This window comes from Scyliorhinus torazame, chromosome 12, assembly GCF_047496885.1.
Source record: "Scyliorhinus torazame isolate Kashiwa2021f chromosome 12, sScyTor2.1, whole genome shotgun sequence".
Taxonomy (NCBI): Eukaryota; Metazoa; Chordata; class Chondrichthyes; order Carcharhiniformes; family Scyliorhinidae; genus Scyliorhinus; species Scyliorhinus torazame.
The window spans coordinates 79,170,901-79,191,575 of record NC_092718.1 but is presented as its reverse complement, the minus strand read 5'-3'; the positions used below and the strand labels follow the sequence as shown (position 1 = coordinate 79,191,575).

General features: G+C 46.4%; 1 protein-coding gene across 2 annotated transcripts in view; it reads left to right on the top strand.

Annotated features, from left to right (window-relative positions):
* Positions 1-331: 331 nt before the first annotated feature.
* LOC140387197 (uncharacterized) overlaps positions 332-20,675 on the top strand; it is a 92,372-nt gene continuing 72,028 nt past the window's right edge. The window contains exons 1-3 of one of the 2 annotated variants that reach the window (XM_072470176.1): positions 332-548; positions 12,024-12,095; positions 18,337-18,390. In XM_072470176.1, coding sequence (XP_072326277.1) covers positions 356-548; positions 12,024-12,095; positions 18,337-18,390 — 319 coding nt within the window. In that variant the 5' untranslated portion in view covers positions 332-355. The remainder of the gene's footprint in view (positions 549-12,023; positions 12,096-18,336; positions 18,391-20,675) is intronic. The other variant, XM_072470177.1, reaches the window with a different exon arrangement.

Below are 20,675 nucleotides of genomic sequence, written 5' to 3'. Positions count from 1 at the left end.
GGACAATTATATTGCCGGAATGCCCCAATCGGGTGGGAGTTGCTTCTGATTTTTGTTTGGGCAAGGGTTTTGCGTTGAGTCACTATTGCTGTGTGGGGGAGGAGGCGATGGTGCCACAGGCTCCCGCAGGCTTAATGCTGGGAAAGGTGCCCAGGCTTTTGGAGTGCGGATTGTGACGGTAAACAGAGAGTGTCCAAGCATCGTCCTGGAAACCATTGTTACACTCGGTCACCCTCAGCCCAGGAGCTGGGTGGCGGGGTGGCTGGAGGGGGGCGGGGGGGGAGGAGAAGGGTGAGTGCATGCCCAGGACAGCAACTTACACAAGCCGTGCTCAGCCCTGGGAATCAGAACGAAGATGCCCCTGGCGTTTCGGGGTTTGCTGGTCTTCGTCCTGCTGCTCGGCGGGACAAATTGCTGCATGAACTGCGATGGGAGGCTATGGGCCAAGTTCCTGGAAATGATGAAGAGGTGTCTGCTGGTGACGACTGAGCAGGAATGTTCCTCCCAACTCGACCCTGTGCTGAGATACACCAAGGATTTTGAAATGGGTGAGCTGTACACACCTGCCCTCGGTTCACAGTTAGGCGTGTGTGCATGACTAGGGTGGGGATGGGGGTGCCTTGTCCTGGGCTGCGACATGCAGCTTCGCACCTTTCAAGTCCCCCAGTTCCTCAGACCTGAGACCAGGCCATCCACCATAGCATTCCCAGTGGTGTGCCGAGGGAGTGCAGCACTGTCAGAGAGTCAGGACTGAGGGAGTGCTGCACTGTCAGAGGGTCAGTACTGAGGGAGTGCCGCACTGACAGAGGGTCAGTACTGAGGGAGTGCTGCACTGTCAGAGAGTCAGTACTGAGGGAGTGCTGCACTGTCAGAGGGTCAGTACTGAGGAAGTGCTGCACTATCAGAGGGTCAGTACTGAGGGAGTGCTGCACTGTCAGAGGGTCAGTACTGAGGGAGTGCTGCACTGCTGGAGGGTCAGCACTGAGGAAGTGTTGCACTGTCGGAGAGTCAGTACTGAGGGAGTGTTGTACTGTCAGAGGGTCAGTACTGAGGGAGTGCTGCACTGTCAGAGGGTCAGTACTGAGGAAGTGCTGCACTCTTCGTCGGTCAGTACGAAGGGATTGCTGCACTGTAAGAGGATCAGTGCTGAGGGAGTGTTGCACTGTCAGATGGTGAGTACTGAGGGAATGTTGCACAGTCGGAGGGTCAATACTGAAGGAGTGCCGCACTCTTCGTGGTTCAGTACTGAGGGAGTGCTGCACTGTCGGAGGGTCAGTACTAAGGGATTGCTGCACTGTCAGAGGATCAGCACTGAGGGAGTGCTGCACTGTCAGAGGGTTAGTACTAAGGGAGTGTTGTGCTGTTGGAGTGTCAGTACTGAGGATTTGCTGCACTGTTGGAGGGTCAGCACTGAGGGATTGCTGCACTGTCAGAGGGTCTGCACTGAGGGAGTGCTGCACTATCAGAGGGTCAGTCCTGAGGAAGTGTTGCACTGTCGGAGGGTCAGTACTGGGGGAGTGTTGGACTGTCAGAGGGTCAGTACTGAGGGAGTGCTGCACTGTCAGAGGATAAGTACTGAGGGAGTTTTGCACTGTCGGAGGGTCAGTACTGAGAGAATGTTGCACTGTTGGAGGGTCAGTACTGTGGGATTGCTGCACTGCCAGAGGGTCAGCACTGAGGAAGTGCTGCACTATCAGAGGGTCAGTACTGAGGGAGTGCTGCACTGTCAGAGGGTCAGTACTGAGGGAGTGCTGCACTCTTCGTGGTTCAGTACTGAGGGAGTGCTGCACTGTCGGATGGTCAGTACTAAGGGATTGCTGCACTGTCAGAGGATCAGCACTGAGGGAGTGCTGCACTGCCAGAGGGTCAGTACTAAGGGAGTGTTGTGCTGTTGGAGTGTTTGTACTGAGGATTTGCTGCACTGTTGGAGGGTCAGTACTGAGGGATTGCTGCACTGTCAGAGGGTCTGCACTGAGGGAGTGCTGCACTATCAGAGGGTCAGTACTGAGGAAGTGTTGCACTGTCGGAGGGTCAGTACTGAGGGAGTGTTGGACTGTCAGAGATTCAGTACTGAGGGAGTGCTGCACTGTTGGAGGGTCAGTACTGAGGGATTGCTGCACTGCCAGAGGGTCAGTACTGAGTGAGTGTTGCAGAGTCAGAGGGTCAGTCCTAAGGGAGTGCTGCACTGTCGGAGGGTCAGAACTGAAGGAGTGTTGCACTGTCAGAGGGTCAGTACTGAGGGAGTGCTGCACTGGGGAGGGTCAGTACTGATGGAGTGTTGTACTGTCGGAGGGTCAGTACTGAGGGAGTACTACACTGTCGGAGGGTCAATACTGAGGGAGTGCTGCGCTGTCGGAGGGTCAGTATGAAGGGATTGCTGCACTGTCAGAGGGTCAGCACTGAGGGAATGCTGCATTATCAGAGGGTCTGAGGGAGTGTTGTACTGTCAGAGGGTCAGTACTGAGGGAGTGCTGCACTGTCAGAGGGTCAGTACTGAGGAAGTGCTGCACTCTTCGTCGGTCAGTACGAAGATTACTGAGGGAGTATTGTACTGTCAGAGGTTCAGGACTGAGGGAGTGCTGCACTGTCAGAGGGTCAGTACTGAGGGAACGTGGCACTGTCAGAGGGTCAGTACTGAGGGAGTGCTGCTCTGTCAGAGGATCAGTACTGAGGGAGGGCTGCACTGTCAGAGGATTAGAACTGAGGGAGTGCTGCACTGTCGGAGGGTCAGTACTGAGGGAGTGTTGGACTGTCAGAGGTTCAGTACTGAGGGAGTGCTGCACTGTTGGAGGGTCAGTACTGAGGGATTGCTGCACTGCCGGAGGGTCAGTACTGAGTGAGTGTTGCAGAGTCAGAGGGTCAGTCCTGAGGGAGTGCTGCACTGTCGGAGGGTCAGAACTGAAGGAGTGTTGCACTGCCAGAAGGTCAGTACTGAGGGAGTGCTGCACTGGGGAGGGTAAGTACTGATGGAGTGTTGTACTGTCCGAGATTCAGTACTGAGGGAGTACTACACTGTTGGAGGGTCAGTACTGAGGGATTGCTGCACTGTTGGAGGGTCAATACTGAGGGAGTTTTGCACTGTCGGAGGGTCAGTACTGAGGGAATGTTACACTGTCGGAGGGTCAATACTGAGGGAGTGCTGCGCTGTCGGAGGGTCAGTATGAAGGGATTGCTGCACTGTCAGAGGGTCAGCACTGAGGGAATGCTGCATTATCAGAGGGTCTGAGGGAGTGTTGTACTGTCAGAGGGTCAGTACTGAGGGAGTGCTGCACTGTCAGAGGGTCAGTACTGAGGAAGTGCTGCACTCTTCGTCGGTCAGTACGAAGATTACTGAGGGAGTATTGTACTGTCAGAGGTTCAGGACTGAGGGAGTGCTGCACTGTCAGAGGGTCAGTACTGAGGGAACGTGGCACTGTCAGAGGGTCAGTACTGAGCGAGTGCTGCTCTGTCAGAGGATCAGTACTGAGGGAGGGCTGCACTGTCAGAGGATTAGAACTGAGGGAGTGCTGCACTGTCAGAGGGCCAGTACTGAGGTAGTGCTGCACTGTCAGAGGGTCAGTACTAAGGAGTGCTGCACTGTCAGAGGATTAGAACTGAGGGAGTGCTGCACTGTCAGAGGGTCAGTACTGAGGGAGTGCTGCACTGTCAGAGGGTCAGTACTGAGGGAGTGCTGCACTGTCAGAGGATTAGAACTGAGGGAGTGCTGCACTGTCAGAGGCTTCGAACTGAGGGAGTGCTGCACTGTCAGAGGATCAGTACTGAGGGAGTGCTGCACTGTCGGAAGGTCAGTACTGAGGGAGTGCTGCACCATCAGAGGATTAGAACTGAGGGAGTGCTGCACTGTCAGAGGGTCAGTACTGAGGGAGTGCTGCACTGTCAGAGGGTCAGTACTGTGGGAGTGCTGCACTGTCAGAGGGTCAGTACTGAGGGAGTGTTGCACTGTCAGAGGGCCAGTACTGAGGTAGTGCTGCACTGTCAGAGGGTCAGTACTAACGAGTGCTGCACTGTCTGAGGATTAGAACTGAGGGAGTGCTGCATTGTCAGAGGGTCAGTACTGAGGGAGTGCTGCACTGCCAGAGCGTCAGTACTGAGGGAGTGCTGCACTGTCAGAGGGTCAGTACTGAGGGAGTGTTGCATTGTCACGGGGTCAGTACTGAGGGAGTGCTGCACTGTCAGAGGGTCAGTACTGAGGGAGTGCTGCACTGCCAGAGCGTCAGTACTGAGGGGGTGCTGCACTGTCAGAGGTTCAGTTCTGAGGGAGTGTTGCACTGTTAGAGGGTCAGTATGGAGGAAATGTTGTACTGTCAGAGATTACATCTTTCAGATGAGACATTAAATCAAAGCCCCATCTGCCCCTTCAATTGAGTGTAATATATCCCACGTCACTATTTGGAAAAGGAGCAGGAGGGTGTTGACGGATGTGGGGAGTTTCCCCCAGTGTCCTGGGACCAATATTTATTCGTCAAACAACTTCACTAAAAAGACAAATGATCTGGGTCTTTGGTGTTTGTGGGATCTTGCCATGCACCAACCACCGGCTGCATTTCCTAAGTTACAACAGTTTCAAATAAATATATTTGATTTGTTTTGACCTTGGGATTGGTTACCGTCCTCAAATTTCATCACCTAATTTTTCCGAAGATAATTGCTGGGAGGTTGGCAACGGGATGTAGGGTTAGAACGGGTGCAGGAAGAGAGAGAGGTGGAAAGAGCAGAAAGATAGAGAGATGAGCAGAAGGAGGAGATAACAATCAGACAGGATTCTCTGTCCTTGCTGATCATCAGTGTGAGCTGTGCTGGGCAAAGCATGCCTGTGGGTGCGAGTTGGTGCTCAGCTGTCTTTTCCCTTCAACAAGTTTATTCGACATACCAGCTCAGTGGAAATACAAAGGCCCTGTGGGTCCCCCATTCTACTCTTTCTGGTAATTGTGCGAATACCTGCCTTCAATGAGGCAACTAGCTTAACAATGTAATCGCCAAACCATGCACTTGCTGACGCATTGACACAGGACAGTACGTGAGTGTGTGGAGCCACACGCTGGCCAGAGACAGAACTCCAAAAGGGAGAGAAGAAATTGGAAGGGAGGGGATAAAATGTTTCACATCTGGATTATTGAAATAGCCATTTGATATCGCAGAACTGAAACACTGGCAAAATAGGAGGCTTACTGTTCAAAGCTTTTCATATTGCACACATCAGGACAGATACAAGAATGCCAAATTTTAAAGGGGGCGAAAGTTTATACTGAATGAGGAAAGACCGTGAGACATAGGAAGCAGAAGTCGGCCATTCGGTCCATCCAGTCTGCTCCACCATTCAACAATCTGATGTGATAACCCTCAACTCAAACTTTGCCAACTTATTCCAGTCACCCTTGATTCCCTCACTTGTTACAAATCTGCCGTTCTCAGCCTTGAACATGCTTAACAACCCAGCCTCTGTGGTAAAAGATTCCACAGGTTCCATAACCCACAAGAGAAGAGATTCCTCCTCCTCTCTCTCTTGAATGTGGTGTCCCCCTTACTCTGAGATTATGAGCTGGTCTGAGACTCTTTCACAAAGGGAAACATCCTCTCAGCCTCTACCCTGTCAGGCCCCCTGACAATCCCAAATGTTTCAATAAGGTTGCCTCTCATTCTTCTAAACTCCAACGAGCAGAGACCCAACCTATTCAACCTATCCTCATAAAAAAAATCCTCCCCTACCTGTGAGCAACCTAGTGGACCTTCTTTGGATTGCCTTCAATGCCAGTGTATCGTTCATCAGAAAAAGGGACCAGAACTGTTCTCGGTATTCCAGATTGGTTGGTTGACGAGTTGACTCTGACTAAGAACATGGAACATAAGAAATATGAACAGGCGGAGGCTATTCCGCTATTCAAGGAGATCATGGCTGATCTTCTACTTCAATACCATTTCTCTGCATTGCCTCCATACCCCTTGATGCTTTTAATTTGTAGAAACCCACCGCTCTCAGTCTCCAACATATCCAATGACTGACCCTCTGGAGTCCCTCTCTGGGGTAGAGAATTCCAAAGATTAATCACCCTCTCAGTGAAGAAATTCCTTCTCATCTCAGCCCTCATATACCTGCCCCTTATCCTGAGACTGTAACCCCCAGTTCTCCCATCCAAAGCGACCCTGTCACACCCTGTAAGCACTTTGTACATTTGACTGATAGCACCACTCATTATGCTACAATCCAGAGAATAAAAGCCCTATCTTTCCTCAAAGGACAGTCCCTCCATCCCAGAAATCAGTCTGGCAAACCGTCATTGCACTGCCTTGATGGCCAGTATATCTTTCCTTTGGGAAGGAGACCTTCCTTTAGGAAGGAGACCGACACAGTGTTCCCAGGTGTGGTTTCACAAAGGCTCTGTTATACCTTAATTGCAGTAAGGTATCTTTAATCCTGGACTCAAACCCTCTTGTAATAAATGACAGGATTGTTGGAGATGCTCCCATGCAGAATGCACCCAGGGAACTGTTGCCCAAGTTTCTCTTTAATTCAAGAAAGGGTGCAATGCTTGGACATGTCCCTCTTTCCTGCAGATGAATATCTGTAGTTCCTGGCAGGTTCAGCCACATTATTCGCCCGATCAATAATCTGGAACTTAATGTGAGTGTGACTATTAGCACACTTGGCGTTTGTCGGCAAGTGCTGTGCAAAACGTGGAATCATATTGAACGTAAGATGTCATGCCCTGGGGTTTTGCTAACATGAGCTGGTTGGGTATGGTCCGTGTTAAGTAATGGGTTAAGAGACATTGCAATTAGTTGTCTCATTTATGTTAAGTATCCATTAATTGACACTGATATGTAAAGGGGCGTCAGGTGGCCTCTGACAGGTGATGTGTAGTTAGAGTTTTGTGCAAAGTCTGTTGGAATGAAATAAATGTGTGTTGGTGAAAAAGAAACAGAACTTTAGACTCTTCATATCACAGCAACTAAAATGTCTAACAATTGGTAGCAGAGGATGGTTGCTGTGTAAATGTGAAGGGTTGAAAGATGCAACTTTCCAGATCAAACCAAGGAGTGAGTGAGAAAAGAAAAAAAGGGGTATATGGCTGCATCGAGGATAAAGATGGCTGGATATGACTATCCTCCCTTATATTCTGAAAGGGAATCGTACGACCAATGGAGAAGTGCAGTAGTTATGTGGACTAAGGTAACTGCTTTGGGAAAGAAAAAACAAGGTGTGGCATTGGCTCTTTCTCTACCATATGGCAGTAAAATCCGAAACAAAGTGCTTTCTGAGCTGGAATTGGAAGAGTTAGACTCAGAAGAAGGTCTGGAGACTTTATTACATTATATGAATAAGATTGATAAGAAAGATGACTTGTTAAGTGCGTATGAAGCATGGTCAGATTTTGATAAGTTCCGGAAAATGGAGGATATCTCCATGGAAGAGTATATAATGGAATTTGGCAGACTATATAAAAGGCTGTAGAAACACAACCTGGAATTTCCACAGTCTGTGTTGGCCTTTAAATTATTTGACTGTGCGAGAGTGAGCAACATGGATAGGCTCCTGGTTTTGACAGGAGTTCAGTTTACTGGTAAGGATACCTTATTCGAACAGATGACAAAAGCTTAAAAAGGTTTCTGGGGAAATATTCGATTCCAATGGCTCTGATGACCCAAATAGGTCAGCCTGCAATAAGGCAGAATATGGAAGATACACTACTAACAGGATGGCGAAATCATATGGCTACAAACAGGGCTCAAGACTATAGAAGGAGACCGAGACAAGGAAATTATGAAGACAGAAACCCAGTTAGAACCTACAATAGGAAGATGCACCCCAGAAATGCATGGGGCATGATAAATCGATGTTTTCGATGTGACTCTCAATACCATTATGCTTTCAACTGTCCAACTCGTTATGATAGAGTGTTTGAAGCGACACATGACATGGAAGAGTCAGAAGAGGAAAAAGATAGTGACCAGAAAGAACGCATTGTCCTATTGACAAGCAGTTTTACGCCGGTAATGAGGGTGTTGGTTGCAGAATCCTTCAACTGTGCTGTATTGGACAGTGGCTGCACATCTACTGTGTGTGGAATTGACTGGTTAAAATGTTATCTGGATTCCTTGAATGCTGAAAATCGTAACAAGGTTAAGGAATTTGAAAGTTCCACAAGTTTCAGGTTTGGGGATGATAATACTCTGAAGTCGCTGAAAAGAGTGGTGATCCCTTGCAATATTCATAGATTATCATAGAATTTCATAGAATTTACAGTGCAATATTGCCGGAGTGAATCATTTCATTAGCACGGATGTTGCATCAAGTGAGATACCTCTGCTTCTGAGCAGACCGTCGATGAAGTACACTTGAAACTGGATATGGAACAGGATAAGGCAACAGTTTTTGGAAAGACGGTGGACTTACAATTTACACAGTCGGGACACTGTTGTATTCCATTACTGACAAATAATTTTTCAAGTAGAGTGGTTAAGGATGTGTTAATGGCAGTTGAAAATGGGACTTTAGCTGATAAAAAGCTTGTGGTATTAAAACTGCATAGGCAATTTGCATATCCGTCTCCTCGGAGGCTGAGAAATGTATTAAAGGATGCAGGGGTAAGGGATGACGACTATACTAAACTAATAGAACAGGTTAGTGACCGCTGTGAAGTTTGTAGGAAGTACAGAAGGACACCAGCACGGCCGATAGTAACCCTACCTTTGGCCAGGGATTTTAACAACATTGTGGCCATGGACCTTAAGATCTGGGATAAAGCAAATAATATATTTATTTTGTAGATTTAGCAACCAGATTTAGTCAATCAACGATTGTACGAAGTAAAGAAAAGAGAGTAATTCTGGATCAAATTGTGGAAAAATGGACAGGGACAGGAATGGGTCCACCGGCAAAATTCCTTACGGACAATGGGGGCGAATTTGCTAATGATGAGTTTAGGGATATGTGTGAAAACGTGAATATCAGAGTTATGAATACGGCTGCAGAAAGCCCATTTAGTAATGGTGTCTGTGAAAGAAATCATGCTGTCATCGATGAAATGCTTCGGAAAATTTTGGCAGATCGACCAAATTGCAGGCTAAATTCAGCTTTAGCATGGGCGGTACATGCAAAGAATTATTGCAGATGGTTGGGGGCTATAGTCCTTATCAATTAGTGTTTGGTAGAAATCCAAAAATTCCGTCCATTTTGGATGACCAGCCTCCAGCTTGGGAGGGGACTACAATTAGCTCTGGTTTTGCTGAACATTTAAATGCATTACATAGCAGTAGAAAAGCCTTTTTTGGAAGCAGAAGTCTCTGAAAGTATTCACAGAGCTTTAAGACATAACATACGGCCTTCAGATGCCGTTTTTCAGCAAGGAGACATGGTATACTATAAGAGAGACAATTCTAATGAATGGAAAGGCCCAGGGAAGATCATAGGCATAGATGGCAAAACAATTATTTTGCAACATGGTAATCAAACTGTTAGGGTACATTCACCAAGGATAATGGGTACAGATTACAAATTTTCAAATTTAGACAGAGCAGACAGACATGACGAGGAACCAGAGTCATCTGGTACACATGTGTTACAGAACTATGAGGACCAGTTAACTGATATAGACAGGGTTTCTGTCGAGGAACACAACACTTCTGATGAATTAGAACAGGCCATTTTTCCGAAAGGGCAACTGCCAAAAGTTGGTACAAAAGGGTCTAGTCAATGGAAGGATGCAACTGTTATTAGTAGAGCAGGGAAGGCCACTGGAAAGTATAAACATTGGTTGTATGTACAGCATTCAGGGGAAGGAGTCAAGACAATGGATTGGGAAAATGAAGTTCAAAAATGGAGGGCACAGAAACGCAGTGCCAGTTCAGATAGTACATCGGATAGTGAACAGGTCCGCAGGAAAAGGTCGAGAACTATTGAAAGGTCATCCCACAGCAGAAGGGAAAGATCAAGCAGTAGCAGTACAGAACGAGATACCACGCTGGAGAGGGGACGTAGTTTATCAAGATCTCGGAACATGAGTAAGACTACGAATACTATTAGAAGTAGAAGTCCACATGCACGTGAGATTTTGGTGGCTTCAAATAAATTAGATGAAAAAGTTATCAAAGATGCTAAACAGCAAGAATTGCATCATTGGAGTGAATTTGGGGTATACGCGGAAGAACCAGACTGGGGACAAAGAGCCCTATCCCACAGATGGATTTGCACGGAAAAGTTTCTTCCGGTTGGAACTTATAAGGCAAAGGCCAGGCTTGTGGCAAGGGATTTGAAGAAAACTTAGAAGATCAGGATTTAAGGGTAGATTCACCTACAGCAGGAAAGGTTATTTTAAAGATCTTCTGGGTTCTATTAGCCGCAAAGGCATGGGAATGCAAATCTATAGATATAAAAGCTGCTTTTTTGCAGGGGCATCAGCTCCAGAGAGACATTTTTCTCCGTCCTCCTAAAGAAGCAGCTAACACAGAAGGGGTACTCTGGAAGTTGAACAAATGTGGAGATGGATTAAATGATGCATCTAGAGTCTGGTATTTTTCAGTAAGGTCAGCTTTGTTAAAGTTAGGCTGTTGCCAGTTGAAAGCAGATCCTGCAATGTTTTACTGGCACTATAAAGGAAATCTTTCTGGCATCTTTATGATGCATGTCGATGATTTTTTGTGGGGTAGGACGAGTGATTTTGAAGCTATTGTAATCTCTGGTTTGAGGAAAGAATTCAGGGTTGGAAGTCAGGCTTCCGGTGCATTTAAATATATTGGACTGGAAATTGGACAGACTAAGTTAGGGGCAACTTTACGTCAGCAATCTTATTTGGAAAGCATCAGCCCAATAGCAATTAGCCGTGCTCGTGTTTCACAAAAAGATGCAATGGTTTCAAAGACAGAAAAAGAGCAACTGCGAAGTTTAATTGGGCAACTGAACTGGTTAGGTAGACAGACTAGACCGGACGTGAGTTTTGATGTCTTAGAGTTAAGTACAAAAATGAATAATCCCAAAGTGGAAGACATAATAAGAGCAAATAAAGCGTTGGCCAAACTAAAAATGCAGGAGTGTGTTTTGAAGTTCTCGGTTTTAGGTGACCTTAGGCACTTGAAACTCATAGTTTATAGTGATGCGTCCTGCGCAAATTTATGTGAAGGGGTTTCAAGCGCAGGAGGTTTTATAATTTTCCTTTTGGGGAACAATGGTAAATGTTGCCCTCTTGTGTGGAAAACAAAGAAAATAAGGAGAGTGATAAAATGCACTTTGGCTGCTGAGACGTTAAGCCTTGTAGAGGTGGTGGATATGGCCTTTTATAAAAGTCAGATATTGACAGAAATTTTGGGATTAGGGGATTTGGGTGATATACCTATTGACTGTCACATTGACAATAAATCCCTGTGGGAAAATGTGCACTCTACAAAAAGTGTCAATGAAAAGAGGTTACGGATAGACATCCTAAGTTTGAAGCAGATGTTGGACAGAGGGGAAATCACAAAAATTAAATGGGTCGACAGTAGCTATCAACTGTCAGACTGTTTGACGAAAAGAGGGGCGAGTTCACCAAAACTTTTGGCTATTGTTAATGAAGGGCGCTATTTTCTGTGACTTTTTTTCTTTCTCGCCTTCACAAAAAAAAACTGGGAAAAAAGGGGAGGAAATCATGTGTGTGTTTTTGAGTTTCTTGACATTTTGTTTTCATCTAATTATTTTTTTCTCCAAAGGGCAGACTGTTAAGTAATGGGTTAAGAGACATTGCAATTAGTTGTCTCATTTATGTTAAGTATCCATTAATTGACACTGATATGTAAAGGGGCGTCAGGTGGCCTCTGACAGGTGATGTGTAGTTAGAGTTTTGTGCAAAGTCTGTTGGAATGAAATAAATGTGTGTTGGTGAAAATGGAACAGAACTTTAGACTCTTCATATCACAGCAACTAAAACGTCTAACAATCCGTATTCCAGCATTATCTTGATTATGCCATCCCACATAGATCTGACACTGTCCTTTCTCTTTTTTCTCCTCCCACTATCCCCCCCCCCCCCCCCACCCTCCCCGCCTCGTTCTAGTGTACACTGATGGGATGATCCAAAGCTTCCTCAAACTGATGGACCTGATCTATCCATTCATGTTCATCTTGGGTAAGTAGGTCTCCGGGAGGTGAAGCACCTGCAACTACCGGGTCCAGAGAAGTTCGGGGGTTTTACTCGACTCAGTGACTTAACATGGGGGAAGTGTTACAGCACAGAGGAAGGCATTCAGTCTCTGTGCCAGCTGAACAGTTAAAAGGTATCTAATCCCATTTGGCCCTCAGCCCTGTAGTTTGCGAAACCTTGAGCGCGTAAACAGATTTTATTTTTAAACGTGATGAGGGTTTCCGTCTTTGCCACACATTGCAGCAGCAAGTTCCAGATTGCCAGCACCCACTGGGTGGAAAAATGTTCCTCCTCAACTGTCCTTGGACAACTTCTGCCGATCGCAGCGTGATGCCAGCACAAACACATCTTCCCCTCAGCCCCTCCATCACACCCCATCAGCATTCCGCAGGGGCCGCTCTCTCCATGACACCCTGATCCACTCTTGAATTACACCCAACTCTTCATCCCCGGGCGGCCTGGGGGTGCAGTAGTTAGCGCTGCTGCCTCACGGCGTCGAGGACCCGGGTCCATAGTGGCCATGGATCACTGTCCTGTGGAGTTTGCACATTCTCCTCACGTCTGTGTGGGTCTCACCCCCCACAACCTAAAACGATGTCCAGGGTAGATGGATTGGCCACACTAAATTGCCCCTTAATTGAAAAAATAGAATTGGGTACTCTAAATTTATTTTTTTTAAACTCTTCACCCCTTCTTCCCTGGCAATCGTAGAACGTGCAACACTTGCCCCTTTACTTCCTATCCCCTCAACATCCAAGGCCCCAAACACTCCTTACAGGTTAAACAGAATTTCACCTGCACCTTCGCCAAGTTGCTCTACTGAATTTCCTGCTCCCAATGCGGTCCCTTCCACATTACTGAGACTGAACACAGACTAGGCGGCTGCTTTGCAGAACACCTTCCCCCCATCCACAAGAGCCACCCTGACCTTCCTGTCATTTGCCATTCTTACATGAGAACCTTGCTCTCATGCCCACGTGTTCGTTCTTGGCCTGCTACAATGCTCCAGCGATGCCCAACCCGAGCTGGAGGAGTTGCACCTTGTCTTCCGAGTGGGAACATTGCAATCCTCAGTGTAACGTTCTTGTTGGATGGCCCGATTTATATTACAAGAACACTTGTAGCTAAAGCTGTAAATGATTTATTAACATTAACTGTGGGTAAATATACACAAAACAGCAGATGAATAACATATGATCATGCACGAGCAACCTCTCTCCAGCTCCCTCCAGCAAGTCTGAGGGATCACCTGACTCTAACATTCACTTATATACTAATGAGACTCCTGGTGGTCAGTCAGTGAATTACAACACAACCATGATATCACTACATCTTTCCTTTGAAGGAAGAAATCAATATATTATCATCAGTATATTTACATGTGATATCATTAGCCTGTGAGTCCAACAATATGATTTTTTTTTAAATTTTAAAACTGGTTTAACAAAAGCAAGCATGGTATGTCCAAATAGTCCAAATCTACAAATTGAGCCAATAAGGTTTTCTTCTGCTTCTGGTTGATTTTCTCAAAGTTTGACCTTGCTCAGAACTTGTAGATTCAATGTTGTCCATGACATTCTTGACATTTGACATGCCATGATTGAAATCATACGTGACTGCGAAGTGTTGCCACTCTTTACAGCTAAAACAAGGACCGTTGTCACTCACAACAACTTGCGGAATTCCATGTCCAGCAAAAATTGACTTGCTATGCAGTATGCACTGCTTGTCATTATGCTTGACAGTAGATCCATTTCCGGATAGTTTGAGAAATAGTCTGTGACAATTAAATAATCTTTCCCTCGTGGGTGAGAGATCCATAGCTACTTTCTGCCGTGGTGCAGTAGGTAAATCAAATATTTGCACAGGTTCTCTTGTTTGCTTACAACGATGCATCGGGCATGTGTCACAACAACTGACCATCCTGTCAATATCCTGGTTCATACCTGGCTGGTAAACAGCCACGAGCTCTCCATTGACATTTTTCAATCCCGACATGTCCTTCATGTATCCTCTTTTGTACATCCTTGCGAAGAGATTGAGGTATAACCATAGTGTTCAAATGAAGCACCAGTCCATTAATGTTAGTGATTTCAGATCTTATATTGTAAAACTCCAAACATTGACCTCTGGGCCAGTGTGATTTGATGTTCCTCATCACCTCTTGAAGAGTTTGATCCTTCCTGGTCTCTTCTTGGATCTCACATAGTTTCGTATCTGATACTGGTAGGAGTGTGGGAATAGGATTGACATGCAGATCTACATCTTCTGCCATTTCACGACTAATATTTTGTATCGCCGCTCTCGATAATGCATCTGCTAAGAATAAATATTTGCCTGGCGTGTAGATGAGATTGAAGTCATAGCGTTGGAACTTCATCATCAACCTTTGAAAGCATGGAGACACCTGGTTGAGATTTCTTTTGATGATGTGAACCAAAGGACGATGATCTGTCTCAACTGTGAAAATTGGAAACCCATACACGTAATTGTGGAATTTCTCCCAAGTCTACAACTAAACCCAGGCATTCTTTTTCGATTTGAGCGTACCTCTGCTCTGTTGTCGTCATGGATCGTGATGCATACGCAACTGGTTTCTAATTGTCATGCTCAAGTTGCAGAAGAACTGCTTCCATCTTTGGACGCCTCTGTTTGTGTTGCCACTTTAATCTGCTTAGATGGGTCAAAAAAATGTGAGAACTGGCGTGGTGGTTAGTGAAGACTTGAGCTGTTTCAACTCTTGCTCATGTTGCTCAGTCCAAGTGAAATCCGTTGTCTTGTGCAGGAGATCACGTAGATGTGTTGTTTTTGCTGACAGGTTTGGAATGAATTTCCGTATAAAATTGATCATACCCATCACCGTTCAGATTGCTTTCTTGTCGTGTGGTTTTGGCATGTTGAGAATTGCTTGGAGTTTGTCTTCGTCAGGTTCAATGCCATGTGATGAGAGCTTGTCACCTAGGAATGTGACCTCAGTTACTCCAAATTGGCACTTTTGTTTGTTGAACTTCAGCCCATTTCTCCTGACGCTCATTAGAACTTTAAGCAATCTTGTATTGTGCTCATTTATGGTTGAGCCCCCCAAAATGATATCACCCATGTACACACGTGCACCTTCGATGTTGTCGATTATGTGCTCCATGGCACGGTGAATAATTTCTGATGCTGAAATTATGCTAAACGGCATTCTTAGAAAACATTACTGACCGAATGGCGTATTAAAAGTGCAGTATTTTGGACTTTGTTCCTCTAGCTTTAGTTGCCAGAAACTCTGAAATGCTCCAACTTTTGTAAAGAATTGTGCACCAGCCATCTCAAATGTGATTTCCTCACGCTTTGGTATTTGGTAATGTTCGCTTTTGATATTCTTGTTGATGTCTTCAGGATCCATGCATATGCGAATATCGCCATTCTTTTTCTTCACATAACCCATGGAGTTTACCCAGTCGGTATGTTCTTCTATCTTTCCGATTACTTTTAATTTTATCATTTTGTCTAGCTCCTTTTTGAGGCGATCCCAAAGAGGTGCAAGTACTCTTCTGGGTGCCTGTATCACAGGTTTTGCATCCTCTTTGAGTTGTTTCTTGTCGGTGAATGGTAGTGTACTAAAACCTGTGAACACATCGCTGAATTTGCTGATAGTGTTCTCAGAATCGTTGGAGTGCTGATCCAATCCTTTGTGAATGCTATATACCAACTGCACTAGACCTAATTCTTCACAGGACTGATCACCTAATAATGAATCCAAGCCCTCAGATACGATACAGAATGGGACGGAATAAACTGTTCTTCATCACCATACTCAGGTCACAAGCACCATAACATTTAATGCTTGAACCATTATTATCTCTCAGATATATTTTGTGATTTCTTTTAATCGGCTGAATTTTTAGATTGTTTAAAGCAGCCATGCTGATTAAATTGGCCCTGGCACCGGTGTCTAACTTTAATTGGACCACTGTACCATTCACTTCTAGTGGTGGAAGCCATTTGTCCTTATCAACTGCATTTATTTTAAATCTTTGATGTCTCCAAAAAATTCTTCTTCTCTGTTATTATTCCAACAAACAATGATGTTTCATCACCGGAGACTATCTTCCACTGTGGTCGAGCTCAGAGTAACAGTACTGAGTAAAGTGATTTTTTTTCTTTTGGATCTGGAAAAGAACTTGCCAAACGCTGAACACTGCCTTAATTTGTGCCTTTGACCACGAGCTGGATTTTCCGCTGTCGGGGTACTCCATTGCACTGGCAGCCCGGGGATTTCCCAATGGTGTGGGCCTGCCCATAATGGGAAACCCCATTGGCCGGCTGGCAAGACGGAAAATCCCAGCGCATGCTGCACAGAAATCTGGTGCGGCGGGATGGAAACTTCCGCCCCACATCTTTCACACAGAAATACTTTTTCCTGATCTTTAACCTGCTTGTTGGTGTGTGAGGAGCTGCGGGAACCTTCCCGCCGTTTTTCAGAAGTTTCCCACCTTTTTGAAAAAAGGGCGGCAACCGGAATGCTTTCCTCCAAGAAGACGCCGCCATTACTGGGAAACAGTTTAGAATGCTGGGCTGCGAGCTCGTGAGCCTGACAAATCTTAACTGTTTGTTCCAAAGACAGCTCCGATTCCCTCAGCAACCGTTCCCTCAGCTTATTTTCATTCACACCAAACACAATCTGGTCCCAATTCTGAAAGATTCTACCGCAGGAAAATTATAGGTTTTAGCTTTGAACTTTAACTCAGTGATAAAATGATCTATGGACTCTCCTGTCATCGATAAACGTGATCTAAACTCATAGCGTTCATAAATTTCATTCTTTCTCGGGTGCAATGTGCATCAAATCTTCGAATTACTTCCTTAAAATTTTTACTGTCTTCATCGTTTGCAAATTTAAACGTATTAAGCCAATTGCTTCAGACCCTGCTGCTGTTAGGAGCATTGCTACCTTACGCGAATCTGATTGATCGTCTGAATTTACTGCATTAAGAAACAGAATAAATTGTTGTTTAAACACACGCCAGTTGCTGTCCACATTATCATTCAATCTGAGGCTCATTGGTGGCTTCAGCGACGTCATATTGTTAACTCTGCAAAATCTTCAAATCTTTGTGAACCACGTGGCAGGTTTCACCAATGACGTGATAGTTTTTTTCTCAGTGTTTAATATCATCTAGCCCTGGTACCATGTAATGTTCTTGACAGATGACCTGATTTATATTACAAGAACACTTGCAGCGAAAGCCATAAATGATTTAACATTAACTGTGGGTAAACTATATACAAAACAACAGATGAATAACAGTAAGATCATGCACAAGCAACCTCTCTCTCCAGCTTTCTCCAGCCAGTCTGAAGGGTCACCTGACTCTAACATTCACTTATATACGAATGAGACTTCTAGTGGCCAGTCGGTGAATTGCAATATAACCATGGCACCACCACACTCAGGACCTCAATGTTGAGGCCAACAACTTTAGACTGCGACCTTTCTCCTCCATCTTGACCCTTTTTTTAAATCCGGAAGGAGAGAGGGAGGGTTACTGGAGGAGAGAGAGGGAAGGAGGGAGAGAGAGTGAGATGGTGGAGGGAGGTGGGGAGAGTGATCGAGGGACGGCAGAGGGGAGAGAGGACAGGAGAGAGAGTGAGGGATAGCATATGGAAGAGAGAGAAGCGTGGAGAGATATGCAGGGGAGTGAGGGGGAAGGAGAGAGAGAGAGAGATGATGAAAGAGTGAGAGAAAGATAGAGGGATGGCAAAGTGGAGAGAGATAGAAGGATGGTGGAGGGGAGAGAAGGAAGGAGCGAGAGAAGAATGATGGGGGAGTGAGGGAACGAGAAATAGAGAGGGATAATGGAAGAGAAGAGAGATAGAGGGAATGTGGAGGGGAGAGAGAGAAGAGAGAGAGAGAGTGTGGAATGGAGGCAGTAGAAGGAGGGAGGGAGAGGGAACAAAAGGGAAAGTGGGTGGGAGAGGAAAGGAAGGGGACAGAGAGAGAGGAGAGGGAATAGAGGAGTGGGGTTGAGTGGGTGAGGAGAGCAATATCAAGCGCCTGGTGTATGTTAGTGCCGTTTCTGGTGAAGATTGTAAAGCTGGATGGTCCAGGCAGTAAGACGTTGCTGATGTATGGTGACTGGCTGAACCAGGAGGTTGTTCCTGGCCTCTCTTTTTTTACAGAAGAAAATGAAAGAGAGAATTGGATTTGAATAAGTGAAGATTCTCTTTGTGTCAACAGATTACGAACCACTTGATATGGTGCATGCGTTTCTTCAAGTCAAGTTGAAAGCAGGTCAGGCTCTATTTCTTTAATAAGAAGTGTTAAACCAACCACTCGCTCTCTCTAATATATTTGAATGAGCTTCCCTGTATGGATGAATAACAAACGCTGCAAAATACACAATGGTACCCTCAACATGCTGGGGCAATATTCTTCACACAACCAGCAAACACTGAGAAAAGGGTTAGCCTCTCAATTGTTTCCATGCTCTCTGGGAAGGCAATGCCGGGTTATCTGCTCTATTTAGATGGCTACCATGGGCGGCACGTCCGTGATTATGTCCAGATGCAGCTTTACTTAGTAAAGTACTGAGTAAGTGCTGCATTGTGGGAGGGCCAGTACTGAGGGAGTGCTGCACTGCCAGAGGGTCGGTACTGAGGGAATGCTGCACTGTGAGAGGGTCAGTACTGAGGGAGTGCTGCACTGTCAGGGGGTCAGTACTGAGGGAGTGCTGCACTGTCACAGGGTTAGTGCTGAGGGAGTGCTGCACTGTCAGGGGGTCAGTACTGAGGGAGTGCTGCACTGTCATAGGGTTACTGAGGCTGTGCTGCACTGTCAGAGGGTCAGTGCTGGGGGAGTGCTGCACTGTCACAGGGTCAGTACTGAGGGAGTGCTGCACTGTCAGAGGGTCAGTACTGATGGAGTGCTGCACTGTCAGAGGGTCAGTACTGAGGGAGTGCTGCCCTGTCAGAGACTCAGTACTGAGGGAGTGCTGCACTGTCACACGGTCATTACCGAGAGAGTGAAACACTGTCAGAGGGTCAGTACTGAGGGAGTGCTGCACTGTCAGAGATCAGTACTGAAGGAGTGTTGCACTGTCAGAGGGTCAGTACTGAGGGAATGCTGCAATGTCAGAGGGTAAGTACTGAGGGAGTGCTGCACTGTCACAGGGTTAGTAGTGATGGAGCACAGCACTGTCAGAGTCAGTATTGAGGGAGTGCTGCATTGTCACAGGGTTAGTACTGAGGGAGTGCTGCACTGTCAGAGGGTCAGTACTGTGGGAGTGCTGCACTGTCACAGGGATAGTACTGACGGAGCACTGCACTGCAGAGGGTCAGTACTGACGGAACAGAGCACTGTCAGAGGGTCAGTATTGAGGGAGCGCAGCACTGTCAGAGTGTCAGTAGTGAGGGAGTGCTGCAGTGTCAGAGGGTTAATACTGTGGGAATGCTGCACTGTCACAGGGTTAGTACTGAGGAAGCACTGCACTGCAGAGGGTCAGTACTGACAGAGAAGAGCACTGTCAGAGGGTCAGTATTGAAAGAGCGCTGCACTGTCAGAGTGTCAGTAGTGAGTGAGTGCTGCACTGTCGGAGAGTCAGTGCGGAGGGAGTGCTGCACTGTCAGAGGGTCAGTACTGAGGGAGTGCTGCACTGTCGAGGGTCAGTACTGAGAGAGTGCTGCACTGTCAGAGGGTCAGTACTGAGGGAGTGCTGCACTGTCGAGGGTCAGTACTGAGAGAGTGCTGCACTGTCAGAGGGTCAGTACTGAGGGAGTGCTGCACTGTGAGAGGGTCAGTACTGAGAGAGTGCTGCACTGTCGGGGGTCAGTACTGAGGGAGTGCTGCACTGTCAGAGGGTCAGTACTGAGAGAGTGCTGCACTGTCAGAGGGTCAGTACTGAGAGAGTGCTGCACTGTCAGAGGGTCAGTACTGAGAGAGTGCTGCACTGTCAGAGGGTCAGTACTGAGAGAGTGCTGCACTGTCAGAGGGTCAGTACTGAGAGAGTGCTGCACTGTCAGAGGATCAGTACTGAGAGAGTGCTGCACTGACAGAGGGTCAGTACTGAGGGAGTGCTGCACTGTCAGAGGGTCAGTACTGAGAGAGTGCTGCACTGTCAGAGGGTCAGTACTGAGAGAGTGCTGCACTGTCAGAGGGTCAGTACTGAGAGAGTGCTGAACTGTCAGATATTCAGTATTGAGAAATTTCAGCCCTATCTGTATTCTCTGATAAACCTAAAATATCCCAGAGCCCACTATTTGGAAGAATAGCAGGATGGGGGGGTGGATGGAGGGCGGGGGGCTTGGGGCAGAGCTCCCCCCCCCTTGTATCCCCCATCTTACATCACTGAAAAAGAAGTCTGATAATGATTGCATTGCGGATTGTGTAATCCTGCTGTGCACAAACTGGCTGGCACATTTTCTGCATTAGAACTCTGACCACACTTCACAATAATTGGCTGTGAACAGCTTTGTGAATTTCTGAGGCCGTAAAAGAAGCGAGAGAATTTTAAAATGGTAGGTCACGGCAGGAGAATTCAAAGCCTTAGTTTGTTCCTCTTGCTGCATGTGGGAGGCCGG